Here is a 14,246-nt window from a genome sequence, read left to right as displayed (position 1 = left end):
TACAGAAGGTGCTTCACTGTTGGAGTGCCTCGAATTAGGAGGGAATCGTGATTTCTAGAAGCATCAAGCACCCGAACACAATTTGTTGCTTCTTCAAAAGAGAAGCTTTGAAAGGCTCCCGCAAATGCAGAAGGGTCTCAAGACACTGAACTACACACAAAAACAGACAGAAAGCAATAATCAAGTGTTTCTTCACTGCTCTGCCAAAGACTCGTGTTCAAGCCTTCAGTGCTCCCCTCTCCACAAAGGGGCTGGCAAGGGACTGAATTAAGAATTTGGCAGGTAGTGTTTTAGTTGACCTCTAAAACCAGCATTATTAACACCAGGACAGTGTGTGTTGCCTCAATTGGCAACTGCTTTTCTCCTTTAAAACTCAAACTGACAGAAGTTACGTTCTACTACAAGCTTAAAAATCAAGCATTTGGGTGACTTTAACACTGAAGGCAAAGACTTTTGTTAAAACCTGCGTGTTCCTCTGCAACCAAGTCCTGGACCAGCGCGAAAGAATAAAAACCCCAAAGTCCTGAAGCAAAACGTGGAAAATCCTCATCAGGGCATTATTACACCACGGAAGCACGACAATTCCTTAATTTTGCTGTGATAAATCGTGCTTTAAACATTCAGCTCTGAAATGAAGCACTCCCAAACATCAAACACAATCAGAGGCTTCCCAATATTGCCGTCCTCTTCCTCGCGCGCTCCAACACAAACATTCTTCCCTGGTTTTCCAGAGCCAAGGGAAACATAAGGAAATCGCTGCTTTACAGCGACCGCAGCGCTGTGGCAAGGCTGTGAGCACCCACCGATCGCCGTGGCTTTTCCTCGGCCAACCCTGGAGCGATGACCCCACTTGTATTTTTGCCGGCATAAGTGGTTATGCAAAAAAAAAATTTTTTAAAAAAAAAATCTCATATTAGAAGCAGCTTTAGATCTATATTCAGGCACGATTCTGAGCTAGTGTTTTGTTTCATCAAGTTAATTCCAATTTATACTGGTGTAGACAAACACAACTTATCTTCCAACCAGGTAGAACACAAAACCCACTCCGGGGCAGACTGTAAAACCACGGTGCTGCAATCACCCCCGGGATTTAGGGGGGCGAACGGAGGTCCTTACCCTCTCCAGCAGAATGCCTCGCAATCTGGGGAAAAAAAACCAACAACGGGGGAAACAGCGATAATTCTGCAGTTGCAGAAAAGCCGTTAACCTGTTTCCCCCCCTCTCTTGCTCCAAGGAAGCGATGGGCGAGTGCCCCACAGCCGTACCCGCTGGGTTGTTCCCGCGTTGTCACTTGAAACCGTTTGAGAATTTGGAGTCCCCTCAGAGCAGAAGATACTTTACAAGGGAATAGTTGCATTTGCTAACAGAATTCTGTTTGCACTTTAAAAACCTCTAATAAAAATAGAATATACACTGTGTTTTTTATAAATAGATTACACATTTAGCTTAGATGAGTTTCATTACATTCCCCCCCCCCGACACTTTTTTTTTTTAAAGACTTTTTTTTTCATTGTGTGAACTAATACGATAATTACTACGTCTTTGAAAAAAAATGTTTGTACCACATTATTCTTTGGACATTTTTGAACAACATGCATCCACAAAAGCAACTGCCAGTTGTTTACTGAAAACATTTTTTTGTACAAACCCATTTTAGGAATTTGATCTATTCTGACACTGCTAACAAGCAAAAAAATTTGCTTCCTTGAAATCCCCTTTTAAAAAATGAGAAACAATGAGGAGGATTTTCTGATTGTAAGTCTAAAAAAGTGTCAATATGACACCGCATTAAGAATAGAAAACAAAAATAAAGTATTTACAGCTTTACAAAGGAAAAAGAAAGAGGTCATCAAAATCATTTCCAGCATTTTCACAATTGTTTTCTGGCAAGCTTTTGATCTGGTTTCTACAGAGTGGTTATACGCAACCAGGACAGGACCACTGTCAGCTAAGTCAGCAGCATCACTTGAAACTAAACCAAAGACCTCCTAGGGAAACGGTCAAGGACCGACCCTCGTAACTCCAAAAAGGTTGATCCACCGAGTCCTGGGCAGCCTCCAGGAAAACAAAACCCCGCTCCCAAGAATGAAAACACTTTTTCTTCTTTAAAAATGGATTACATATGGTTATAAGAAACAGACACCAACAACCATGGTAATTTACTGTCATACACATCACCAGCATACACGTTACTTCTCTACCCTCTACTATAGGCCCACATCCCCTACACTTACCAACAAATGCAACCCTGTTACAGATGCTCCTCATAATTATGGCTACGAGACGAGCTGTCGGTTACAGCGACCTTGCTCCGACAGCTGAATTTCTGCCTCCTCGCTTGGCTCCCCCTGAGGATATTCTTCCCTACCCTCAGCACACCAGCTACTCGTTTCGAAAACACTCAGCCCTTTTCCTTCCAGGACACTGAGTTTTAAAGAAAAAGAACAAACCAAAACCAGCAGCTAAGCCGGACGGCCGTTAAAATTGCTCTGTTTCTCCAGTACCCGAGAGCATTTCATAATTGAGGAGAGCTGAACGACAGCCTCCGACGAGGCTGATTCGCTGTGCAAGTAGATTGCTGAACAATGCCTCCACCAAAGTCACTAAAGCATTACAGACAGTCAGCTTTGGCAGATGGTTTCTCAGCCTCGTGAGAAACTACGTATTAGCAGCTGAAGTTCATACAGGCTTGAAAACCTTAAGAGTACTTTATTGAAAGCATGCAGTCCCAGCCCCCTCCAAAAAATAGCACATCTCTTGCCCCCCACCCACCCCGACTTGCAGCCCTAGCAAACACATTTACCACTTTGGCCACCTAAGAAATAATAGGAATGAGCACTTTGGAATAAGGTTTCTTTTCCAGAGAAAAGTTATCTACATTTTCATGGTGAAACAGGCTTTGAAAAAGCCCCTAACCCACACCACAGGAACCAAGAAGTTGCTAGCTACTCTATGAATAACTGCACTGAGTATTTCAATCAGTAATGAAACCACAAGAATATCCCTGGATCTATTTTCCTGGACAGAAGCCATCAATTACGGATCACGGCCTCCCCACTGCGGATCCAGATGGATCATCCCAGTACTCCTCCCCTGTCTGGAAAACACCAGGAGCCCATTTGATTCACCCAGCCTAAAAGCACCATCGTGTCGAGGCAGGATCTGAACAGCAGTGAAACTCCAGGCAGCCCCACGTGAGAACTCAAACCGAGGAGACGTTACTGCACCCACCGTTACAGCGCCAGCAGCAACCCGCTGAGGTCCTGCCCCTCTGCATTTCTGCCCAGGAACACGCCATTTGCTGAGACACTTGTGCTCTTTTTGGAAGAAAGCAACACTGATCTATGCTGGCTGGATGCTGACAATGCAACCCCGCCGATTTCAGATCAATACATAAGAGAGGCTTGGAAACAACACTCAGGAAGCTAAAAAGATCGGCCAGCTTACCTTTACATAACACTGAGAGGGGGCTTAAATCGGGAATTTCCCTGTCCAGTCCTAGCACTGCTCCTACATCGCAGTTTCTAAGCTTCCTGGCAGGAAAAAAATACATTTGGTATTTACTCCAAGTCTTGCAACTGCTCGTTAACTGCACAGTTACCTTCAGGCAGTATTAACTACATTTTCAATCTTGGTCTAAAAAACAAACAAAAAATTATTGGCTGAGGTTTATACCCTGTTTTTACCTGGCTGAGGTGCTACAATTCCCATTAATAACCATGAACAGCTTGATGATGCCAGAGCTTCCTCAAATACCATCAAGTGATCTGACTTTTGATGCTGCTTTCTCCTGTGCAAAAATGCAGAAAGATTGACAAAGCCTAGGTCTTCTCACTTTCTCACAGAGAAAGCACATGGCTGTTCTTCCCCAATTCTAGGGCAGCAGTAGTTTGGGATTCATTTTACTACGCCCTAAAAAGGATTACAGTATTTTCCGATGTTCAGCTTTTCTGAAGAACAGTGGTCTGGAACTCTCCCAGTGTCATGTCTCAAGCCTACATCTATACCGCCGCATGTCAGTTTAGCCCGATGCTTCAACTATCTCACTCTAAACATCATGAAAGCAGCAAAAAATGGAGTTATCTCCCTGTCAGCAAAGTAAAATCTGCAAACACTATGGTTTAAAAAGAGAAAAAACCAACAAAAACAAACCACTAAAAAAGAAAACATAAACCAACACGGGAACTGAAGGGCTGATTCCCCTCTTAATCCAATCACTGGAAACAAAGGCATTGTAAAACGACATTCCTCCTCAACAGAAGCTCTACAGATAACTAACATGTGCAAATGTGTTTTTAGCTTTCCTTTCCCCAAGAGATAACTGTAGCCCAGCAGGGACCAAACATTCCATATAAATAAGGCGAGCTTTTTTGTTTTTGTTTTTGCATAGTAGTTTATCAGTGATAGTCCCACCCCACTGAACCCTCCTTTGTCCACCCACTTTGCCACCGAGCTGAGACCTGCTGCTTCAGATTCTGGAGGCTAGCACAGAGCTTGTACAAGTCTCAAAGGCTCCTTCACCCAGAAAGAGGGAATGAAGAAATTCCTTTTAATATTGTGTAACTGCTTAATCCTAAAAGCTGTCTTCTAAACCCACCATTATTTTTAAACGTTTACAGTTCAATTTGGAGGCATTCATTTTTGTGCCAGACACTGGTAATTGTACCATAATTGTCTTGGGTTCGCTTCTCATTTTGCCAGCGTTCCTTTTGCCAATCAGTGCAGCAGTTCAAGAAAACCATAAGCTTATTGAAATACCCAGAGCCTTTGCAGCACCATTCTCTGCTGCTACCAGATTTTTTTTTAAATAATATTTTTTTTTTATAAAAACACCTGCTATTAATATTCCACTGGAGCTCAAAGTGGCTCAGCTTGGGGCAAAGGCACAATTAAAACACCATGTTTTCTTACAGGACTCTGCATTTATGATTTGTATAACAATAGAAATTTACAGCACCAATCCTTGGGTGGGGTGGGGATGCGTGTAGGAATGAGTCCTTAGAAACACTGTGCAAGGGCTTACAAGTCTTTTTTATTTTCCTCCCGTCAGTGTATTGTTTTTCCATCTTTTCATGTGTTTTCCCTTTCACTGGAATGCTCCAACTGCGTATCAGCTGACCATGGGCTCCACATCCGTCTCTCTGTCCAACTCGTCCTGAATTTCATCTGTGTTTCCTGAGTCGCTGCTGGCTACAGAGCTGGGAGATGGAGAATTTCTGTAGAAAAATTCAGAGAAAGGTTTCGACAAAAAGTTAAATATCAGTGACAGAAGGGGAAGAAAAAAAAAAAAAGGAACCTTTAAAGGAAATGGTCACTTTCACAACCCAAACCAATTTAAAATATCCTTTATTAACATTAAAGTTCGGGTTTAGAGTCAATATCAGTAGTAACTTCAGCAGCCTGTGTGCTGCCACCCCACCCCTGACACCTCCTACACAAACATAAAGGCTGCCCTAGGTTTACTGATGGGGAAATGGGAACTAAGTCCAGTGAACACCCTACAGAGACTCTCATCATCCATAATACATAAAAACTCAAAATAAGTTAATCACCTTGTTCTTTTAAGACAGGATGTGTACTGAGATAAGAAAAATCCCCCATAATCTTGTGTACTTAACACATGAGAAGATTTAAACCAAAGTTCTTCATGTGAGTCCACAATCAAGACTTAATTTGGGCTTTTGTTTAAGAGTTCCAGGGCTATCACATTAGACTAAAGATCTGTCCGAGCTACAAATCCCGAGTTTTACCAATAGGTGTTGAATCCTTAAAAGCGTTACTGTATGTGGGAACCTATACACTGTTACAAGGTTCCTTTTAAGACTGATATTTGTCCCTGAACAAAATGAGATTACCTAAAGGACAAAGCTTTAGGACAAAATGATACTGTTGCCTTTAAAACAACTTGGCAGGAAACAAGAGCAAAATAAAGTCTTGAAGCACCCCAGGCAGAGTGATAGTATCTTATTACCTGTCAGCAGAGCCTTTGATAAGCCTACGACAGGTTTCCATTTGTACATCCAGGCCCCTTTTCATACTACACATTTCCATATATTCATGAAGGTGGCGATTCATGTCACTCTTGGCCGTGGCCAATTCCAGCTGTAAGAAACAAGAGAAAAGAATCAGCCTAAGGCAAGTCGCTGCCGGCTTCTCCCAACCTCACTCAATTTTAAATCCTGGTGGGGATGCTCAAGCTGCCCAAAGCCAACCTGAAACACCCGCACAATATAGGTTTAACCTCAGTGTTGTGTGCTGCCAATGCAGTCATCAGCTTACGAAGCGTATTTTAATCAGAGCTCAACACTGTTTTTAAACAGCCCCAGTTTGTTTCTGCCGCTTGGCATCTTGTTTGTCAACATGCAGTAATTAATGAAAGCATATTCTAGGCAGGGCAAAGACTCTGAGAAGCTACAGCTGTTGTGTCTGGCAACCTCTGAGGGCACGTCTTGTAAAGCGTTTCCCAGTGTGACGGTGGATATGCAAGACAATCAGGGGAAAAAGAATAATAGTGCATTTTTTTTTCTTTGTTCTGAAGGTTCTCTCTCCACACCAGCTACAGATTTATGCTTACCCAATAACAGTGCTGCATAGAGAACGGTATTTAGAAAGAAATCCCAAGGGTATGTCAAAGGAAAAGGCCTTTGCATTCTTAGGTAGGCAGACATTCCACCTTTCCTCTGTGGGTACACCAGACCAGAACACTGCGCATGTTTTCATCCATTAGAAGCAATTCGTATCGTCATGAACCACTTCCTTACCTCTATCTGCCCTATTGTTTCTTGGTACTCCTTGTCTCTCGTTTTAAAGAAAGACTCTGTTTCATGGATCAAGTTTCCCAGGTTTTCTTCCTGCAGGGGAAAGGAGAACACAAAGAATTAGCAGGAAGCTAACAAGGAATTCAGTAGCAGACTGAAGATTTTCTTACCTAATCTCACTCAGAAATGCAGGTTATTAAGCTCTTTTATGCAAAAAAAATTAAACGCATTTTTACACAGGCAAGGAATATTCTGCTTCTTAAAAGTGGCATACCAGGAGACACATATTTTTTATCATGACCATGGCTTTGTACGCACCAAGATCAAGCCCCTGATCAAAGAGCCTACAGAGCAAGGCTCCGGCAATCGAACACCCACACCCGCCGCATGCCAAAGATCCAAACCCATGGATTTTCCTGAACCTTTCACAGTCTGATCACACTTCGGTTGCAATTGCCCTTCAGCCATGAAACAATCTTTCTTTGCATTGACCACACCACTACTTACAGCTTTGCGCTGGAATTCCTATTTCCAATTACACATTATTACTCTCAGGCCCTTTCAGCCTCCATTACCTCTCACGTGAGCTCTGCCCGCACTGTTTCCTATTGAAATTCTTCACTTCACTGCTAGATAAAGCAAGCTCACGCCAGCACACACTACTGATGGACACACCACATGCCAGAACAGATGCTGTCCCACAGGGAACATCCAGCCAGACAGCACCTCCTGTATCATCATTGCTTTGGGCTGACAGTACAGGCTGAGCTACAGAACACTCAGCACCATTTCATGCTGTCACAAAGAGACTAACACAATATCATTGTTCTCTCCTTCATGTTATTACCTACCTCCCTTTTCCAGGAAAAAAAATTATCATTAATTTAATGCAACTGCACTGATTGAGCATTAATTATGTTCCCATCCTTTGGGCACATCTGTGGCAGCTTTATCAGGATCATACCTGGTATCAACGTCAGGCTAACCAGCCGGGAGTTACAAGAATCATTCCACTTATCCTTTTACATGCAGAAGCGCTTTAAGGAGGAAGGTCATAAAAGCAGGTGGCTAGGGCACCGCGTAAGAACTTGAAAGGAATAAAGCCAGTGGAAGGAAGATTCAGGCATGTAAAGCACTATGTTAAAGACCAGGCACAGACGGAGCAGTCTTTATTCTGAATCTCCATCTACAAGACAAATCTACCCTTTCCTTGTATAATTTTCATTTAGAAGGATTTAAGCTTCTTAAAACCTTTAGAGTTTTCGCACGGAAGGTCTGAGTTCGGCAATATTCCTCTGATAGCTGCGCTTATACGCGCACACATGGGTATATGCAAATAAATCTGTCACTAATTCCAGCACATGGCTACACATTATCACTCTGCCACTCTCCCTGCTCCAAAGACGACATGCAGCTCAGTGCGCTGCTTTCTGCAGTCCTAGCACTTCTGAGTAATCTCCGCAGTTTCAGGGTACGCCAGATGATACACAAACGGGAAGATGTAAATTAACACACCCCTGGCAGCCAACACAAGGCAATATTCAGGAGACTGCTGCCTCAGCATCTTTACACTACAGCGGTGATGGAAGAGGGCAGGATTATTTCTTACCTGCCGCTGTCATACTACTCAGCAATGAAATAATAGCATCCCATTTAAGACTACCCTCACAAAGCCAGGCCTTGCCGTTTCAATCTCACTTTAGGCCTGCTTAAAAAGGCTCAGGAGTCACTGAATGAGGCAGCATGCAGCCATTAGCTTACTTTGCGTGGGATCTTAAGGATTAAAAGCAAGCTGTTTATTATCCACCGACACCAGGAGATTCCTGTTGACGGGGAAGATGGAAGCACAAGCTTCACGGGTTCAGATCATCCCTGGGGCCTTACGCAGCCCTGCAACCACAGCTTCTTTGTTTGTGATGGGGTACACACACTTGAACACCTTCCACAGGCCATACCGAGTTTATTTTTCTCCCCACTAGAGTAACTGCGCAACACCATCCCCCACACTACGTGTACTATTTTGCCAATTAAAGCGTGAATGATAATCTACAGAGAAAGTGAGATGCTGTGTGGAAGACATAGGGCTTTAGATAAACGACTGCTTAGGGTGACAGATTGCGTGATGCTCCTGTAGCAGCTAGACGCATTGGATCCTTTGACACTCGCCTGGTACTCCTAAATACTCGGTTTGAAGGAGCAGAAGAAAGGAAGTTTGGCAAATAAACTGATTGTGCAGACTGAAAAGCAGCCATAGAGAGAAAGCACTAAGAGGATTTTAAAATCAAAGCGAGTTTGCGTGGCAAACTAGATCACCAGTCAAATATCCAAAGGCTCAAATGGCTAAAAGAGCAGCTGAGGGAGACAGTTTCTGCAGAGGATAGTTCGAGAAAATAATGGAAATAAACTCACCTCTCCTTGGAGGTCAATTGAAGGATTGCAGTTTGTGAAGTCTTCCCAAAGAAGCAACGTTTCCTCATTCTCCTCCCACGTTAAACTATCACAGTCATCGTCAAAATCAAATGTCTCACGACTGTTAAGATAACAAAAAAAGCGTCAGGGAAAACTACTCCAGCCCCACTCCCTCAGTCCTTTAATTAATCTTCTGGAAAAAAGGGGCTGTGAGAACTGAATGAAGGAGACAATGCAGCAGCTGAAAATCCTCACAGTTTTTACAAACAGGCTTTGCCACTGTCCAAGTCCCTTGCTCCTGGGCTCTTTGCCACCCCAAAGCAGAATAAAAGATCCTTGTTAGCACTCCTGGTTCAAGGCCACAGTCCTGCCTCTGTCCTCCAGATGGTGCTGCACATTAGTTTCCCCCGTTTGCAAAACCACAAAAATGTTTTCAACTATTCTTTTTATACATGGGAATATAAGCCCAAGCACAGTTCGAGGAATTTTACAAGAAACAGCCACCAGAAGACTTCCTGCTGATTTTCATGCTGAAGTTCAGCCAACGTTTTCCCTGCAGCACTTCAAAACATTATTTTCAAAAGTAACAGCTACGACAAAACTGAACCTGAATACGACGGGCAGGTGAGCATAAATACTTACGTTTGACTTGAGCAACAAAGACACCACTACAGCCACTTAAGACAGAGAACAAACAGTGGCAAGAGTGACCTTTAACACTGTTATTTGGTCAAGTCCCTTTAGTGCGGTCAGTTGTGCAATAAAGGAAAGTTTCAGAAGGCACTTGAGTCCCTTTTAGTTTGAACAGCAGCACGGTAGCTGCTTCTTGTCCTTGTTAAGGAGGTCTGACAAAAACCTGAAATTGCTCCCAGAAGCAGTCTGCTAATTTCAGACCAATGCATTTTTATGACTTTAGCTCACTTCCTTTTGAGCAGATAACATCTCAGCCCGGAAGCTGTGTCCGATACTGTCTTTAGGAGGCTGAAGAGCTTGGCAAAAAGAGACAGGCTATTTGTCTATACTCAGCATGACTGTAAAAAATAATTTAAAACACCCCCAACAAACTTGGACATACGTGACTGCGCCTGCTGCATTTCAACTGCTTCCAACCAGTCTCTCTGTGCAAGAGCTATCCTTGTCAGAGAGCACAAAGGCTCCCAGTCCCAACCGCTGCTTGCTTCAAGCACACACGCTGTTCACAGCCAACTGCATTTTGACTTCTTACTACCAGACACCTCAAGATTAAGTTCATTAGAGATAAAATGCAAGTTGCTTTCAGTTTCTGTTAATGAGGCAAACTATTCAGCTATTGGTAAGCTGTTATCTTCTGCTTCACAAAGCCCCCAAACTCAGACTTTTAGAGATGTACCACCTTCACCACACCACGAACACTGTTCTAGATCAATCCACTTTGCAGGCAACAAGACTCCTGCAGCACTATGTGCCAAATAAGATAGGACCAGGGGATAAGAATTTCATTAGCAGCACCAATAAACACTGGGTATCACAGGAGAGGTTTAAGAACAAAACTAAAAACTAAATGCATTACCAACCTAGCAGCTAAATTTTGGCCTCTTGCTTTTCTAAAAAAAACCCACACTGCCTGCTGTCACACTGAATTCTAGCAAAGGAGAAGTCCAAAAATCTGTACTTATTACACTAAGTATCAATAAGGGCCTAAAGACATCTAAACCAAGAGTTCTAACACGAGGAGTTACCTACAACTTTTGCAAAAACCATGCCCTCCTATACGTGAAATTCAGGCAGAAATAAAAAAGACACACAGCCTGAAAACAGAACTTTTGGCAACAGCTGAGAACAGAAGAGGAGCTAGCGCTCCTCAGAGAATTTCTTGCGTACTCCTACGTATTAAATACTGTCCTACATTGTGTGGGAAAGCACTGAGAATTCTTCCCTCTGCAGTCACTGCAGAAGTTGGCAGAAGACACCCGTATTCAAATGCTAGGGAAGTCAGACCTACGGCGCTTGCTGGGGCTTTCCTCTGGCAAAAGAAAACAGCAGAGACCCTCAAAGGGGTTAGGCTGTGGCCACCTCCATCTTTTCTAGAACAGGAGGAAAAGAACAGCAGGGCACGTTGTCAACCGGCTTCCTGAAGGTGCAGAGAGGCTCTTCTCAGCTTCCAAGCTTCCTAACGCTCCAATGTGGGGTAAAGCTTTAGGCAAAATAAACTGCAGTCCAGTTCGGGAGATCGGAGCTTGCAGCAAGGCTTACAACGCTGACATTCCTGGAATCTATAAACTGTCATCCACTGCTACAGCTGAGCTCCTGGACAGATCCACCGCTAGCATTTGCCCATAGCTCAACTGAAATAATCATGCTAAATACTACAGAAGTTTGTATCCGTTTTGAACTGAGCTTTCAGTGATGTTGCCAAATTCTATCCAGCCTAAGAAGCAGCAAGGTTCTTCCCAAAACTCTAGAAATCTAATGTTTAGCAAAACATACAGAACAGACTCAAGTTTTGTACTTTTTTTTTCCCCGCATGTTTCTTCTTTTGCTACTGTTACAACAGCATATAAACATCTAGGTTTACTACTATATATTTATATTCTCCATAGTCCCCCCTACTTAAGGGTAGAACAAAAATCAGTTTCTATTAATTTTATTTGAATTTCCAGAAAGCCTTTGAGTATGTACCATCCTGGCAGCTCAGGTTCAACTCACAGTAGGCACCGGGTGGAAAAAAATAATACTCCTGAAAGCATACAGAAATAACTCAATACTCCTGGGATTAGAGCCTGCATTTCAGAATAAGTTTTCCCCACGTTGTCCACGATACTCACAGCTGATTAAACATACGCTTCATCTCATCTGTGATGTTCAGCGAACAGCTGACCTCGTCATCAGAGAACCTGCCATTGTCTCCATCCTGTTCAGAGAGGTCATCGTCAGATGTGAGCTTGCGTTCTTTCTTCTTGGAAGCCACCTTAATCGGAGAGAAGAGCAGTAACTAGAAGGTTCGACTGAGGTGCTGTGCCATGAGGGGCGGAAATAAAGAAGGAAAGCCATTAGGTTTGAGCAAATACAACTGTTCATCAGTTCCCAGGCAACTCGGGGATTGCTCGTATTCAGGACGGGAATCGCATCTGTTAATGAGTGGTGAACACAGAGCACAAGGAAGCAGTTCAGAACGGCGGAGAGCAAAGCAAGCTGCAGGCTGCCAGCGCTCTACAGATGTTCATCCGTTCACTGACACCAGTCTAGGCTCTACCAGAGAACATGCAGAGGTTAGAATGATACAGGGTAAAAGCAGAAGCTGGCAGGAGCGCCCAGGCAGCAGGCTTGAGAGCAATGACAGAACTCTCCCTCTCCTGCCACCACCACAGGCTGTTGTTCCCAGCGTTGAACCACCACGGAAAAGTAGACGGGAAGCCTTGCTAGACAGCCTCTGTTTCAAGGTCATTCCCACCCCACCAGCAGAGGCAGACTGCTAATCTTCAGGACGACAGAAGAAGGGTTAACTGAACCATGAAAATGCCTGGACAACCTCAAAGAAAGGAAGTTCACGGACGTGCAGAGAACTCAAGGGATACCCCTGCAAAGGGCGCAGAGGATCCCTCCTTCATCTGAGGACTGTGAACATAAAAGATATTCACAGATAGTGCCACAGAGTCACAAACACACAGTCCACTCCCAGCCTATTGTAGTTTTTCCTCTACTTGGCGTATAAGCCATCCCTTATTGGTACTGATCTCCATGAGGATCATTTTAACCACTGCATGCTTGACCAAAGGTGTGCTTTGCAGTTACCTTTGAGCAGAAGGGCACAGCAATTCTACTCAAAGACAAGAAGGAGCCATTAGCACAATGCAATGGCTCGACATGCTAGAAAAATAATTGTCTCCAAGGAGATTTGAGTCTTTTGGGACACCTAAGAAAAAAACATCATCAAACATTTAGGCAACTTCACTATAGCCAGAAAGCACAACCAGTAGAGACCACAAGGATCTTTTACAGTGGTTTTGTACAGCATTTAGCACACTATATGGCATCACTATACAGAGAAAAGCATCAGACTTACTGAAGGACTGAACAAGACACATTTAGATCAAAGTAGAAGGAAGCCGGGTTAATCACAGCTGAAATTGCAGTTATGACAGAAGACCAACTGCATTGGGAGTTACAGGTTTGCTCCACACGGAGCTGTAACTGCTTGCTTTTGGAGCAAATTAAATGACTTTCCTACTAGCACCAAGGAGCCACAACAGCTCAAGGAAAGCAACTGGAGTTTCTAGTCTCACAAAGCAGTCATGGCGCACCACCACAGAAGCGTTATTTCTGGCCACGGAGCTTGAGCCAGAAATATGAACATTCAGAACAGACAGTTCTACAAGCTTAAAACCCCTCGCTTGTGAAGGGAACAAATGTGAGGAAGCCATTTATATAAACTAGACCCTGTAATGCTCTTTTCCCCTGCATTCATTGTACACTAGCAGCAGACCAACAGCATGTCTTAAAGGTCATCCTGAAAGTTCTTTTTTTAAACCCTGCAAATTTTGCGCTCTTAGTACTACCGCAGCTTCTGCAGAAGAGAGCTTCAAGACTGAGAAAGAAGAAAATGTGTCCACATAGAGAAATTTCCAGAAAAGGTAAGCGACCTGGACCACACTCCTCAACACTGCTCCCTCTTGTCCCCTCACTTCTTGTCCTACCCTATGGAAAATTCATGGCCTAATCACCTGGAATATCTTGGAAACGTCTTCAGAGTTGCGCTGCTGCGCTACATCACACAGCTTGGCTGTGATATCGATTCGCCGACAGATGTCCATGTCCACCTTCATGGCCTTTTCTTGAATCTTTGTGTCCAGGTCTGTCATGGGCTGCAGGAAGGACAGCAGTGATTATCTTCCATTATTATACAGTTCAGGAAAGAAGAGATACCCCACAGTATCTCTCTAACCCCAGGGCATACCATTCTTAAACATTATTACATCTTCTCTGGGAACGGCAGTACATGGACAACCTAAATAGACCAGACATCTAACAATTAACATTCATATCTGATTCTAATAAAATTTCAGCTGAGAGTGAATTGCCACTGAAAAAACCTATCCCCGC

General features: G+C 43.5%; 1 protein-coding gene across 1 annotated transcript in view; it reads right to left on the bottom strand.

The window, feature by feature from the left end:
- Nucleotides 1-5,110: 5,110 nt before the first annotated feature.
- The window catches only part of IFFO2 (intermediate filament family orphan 2), a 36,667-nt gene continuing 27,531 nt past the window's right edge, over nucleotides 5,111-14,246 (bottom strand). Inside the window, exons 4-9 of the mRNA XM_086476123.1 lie at nucleotides 13,868-14,008; nucleotides 11,972-12,114; nucleotides 9,168-9,288; nucleotides 6,762-6,851; nucleotides 5,972-6,102; nucleotides 5,111-5,216 (exon numbers count right to left, since the gene is read on the bottom strand). Coding sequence (XP_086332249.1) covers nucleotides 5,111-5,216; nucleotides 5,972-6,102; nucleotides 6,762-6,851; nucleotides 9,168-9,288; nucleotides 11,972-12,114; nucleotides 13,868-14,008 — 732 coding nt within the window. The remainder of the gene's footprint in view (nucleotides 5,217-5,971; nucleotides 6,103-6,761; nucleotides 6,852-9,167; nucleotides 9,289-11,971; nucleotides 12,115-13,867; nucleotides 14,009-14,246) is intronic.

This window comes from Leptosomus discolor, chromosome 20, assembly GCF_034619465.1.
Source record: "Leptosomus discolor isolate bLepDis1 chromosome 20, bLepDis1.hap2, whole genome shotgun sequence".
Lineage (NCBI taxonomy): Eukaryota > Metazoa > Chordata > Aves > Leptosomiformes > Leptosomidae > Leptosomus > Leptosomus discolor.
Note: the sequence above shows the minus strand (reverse complement) of the source record. Positions and strands in the feature narration are given on the sequence as shown.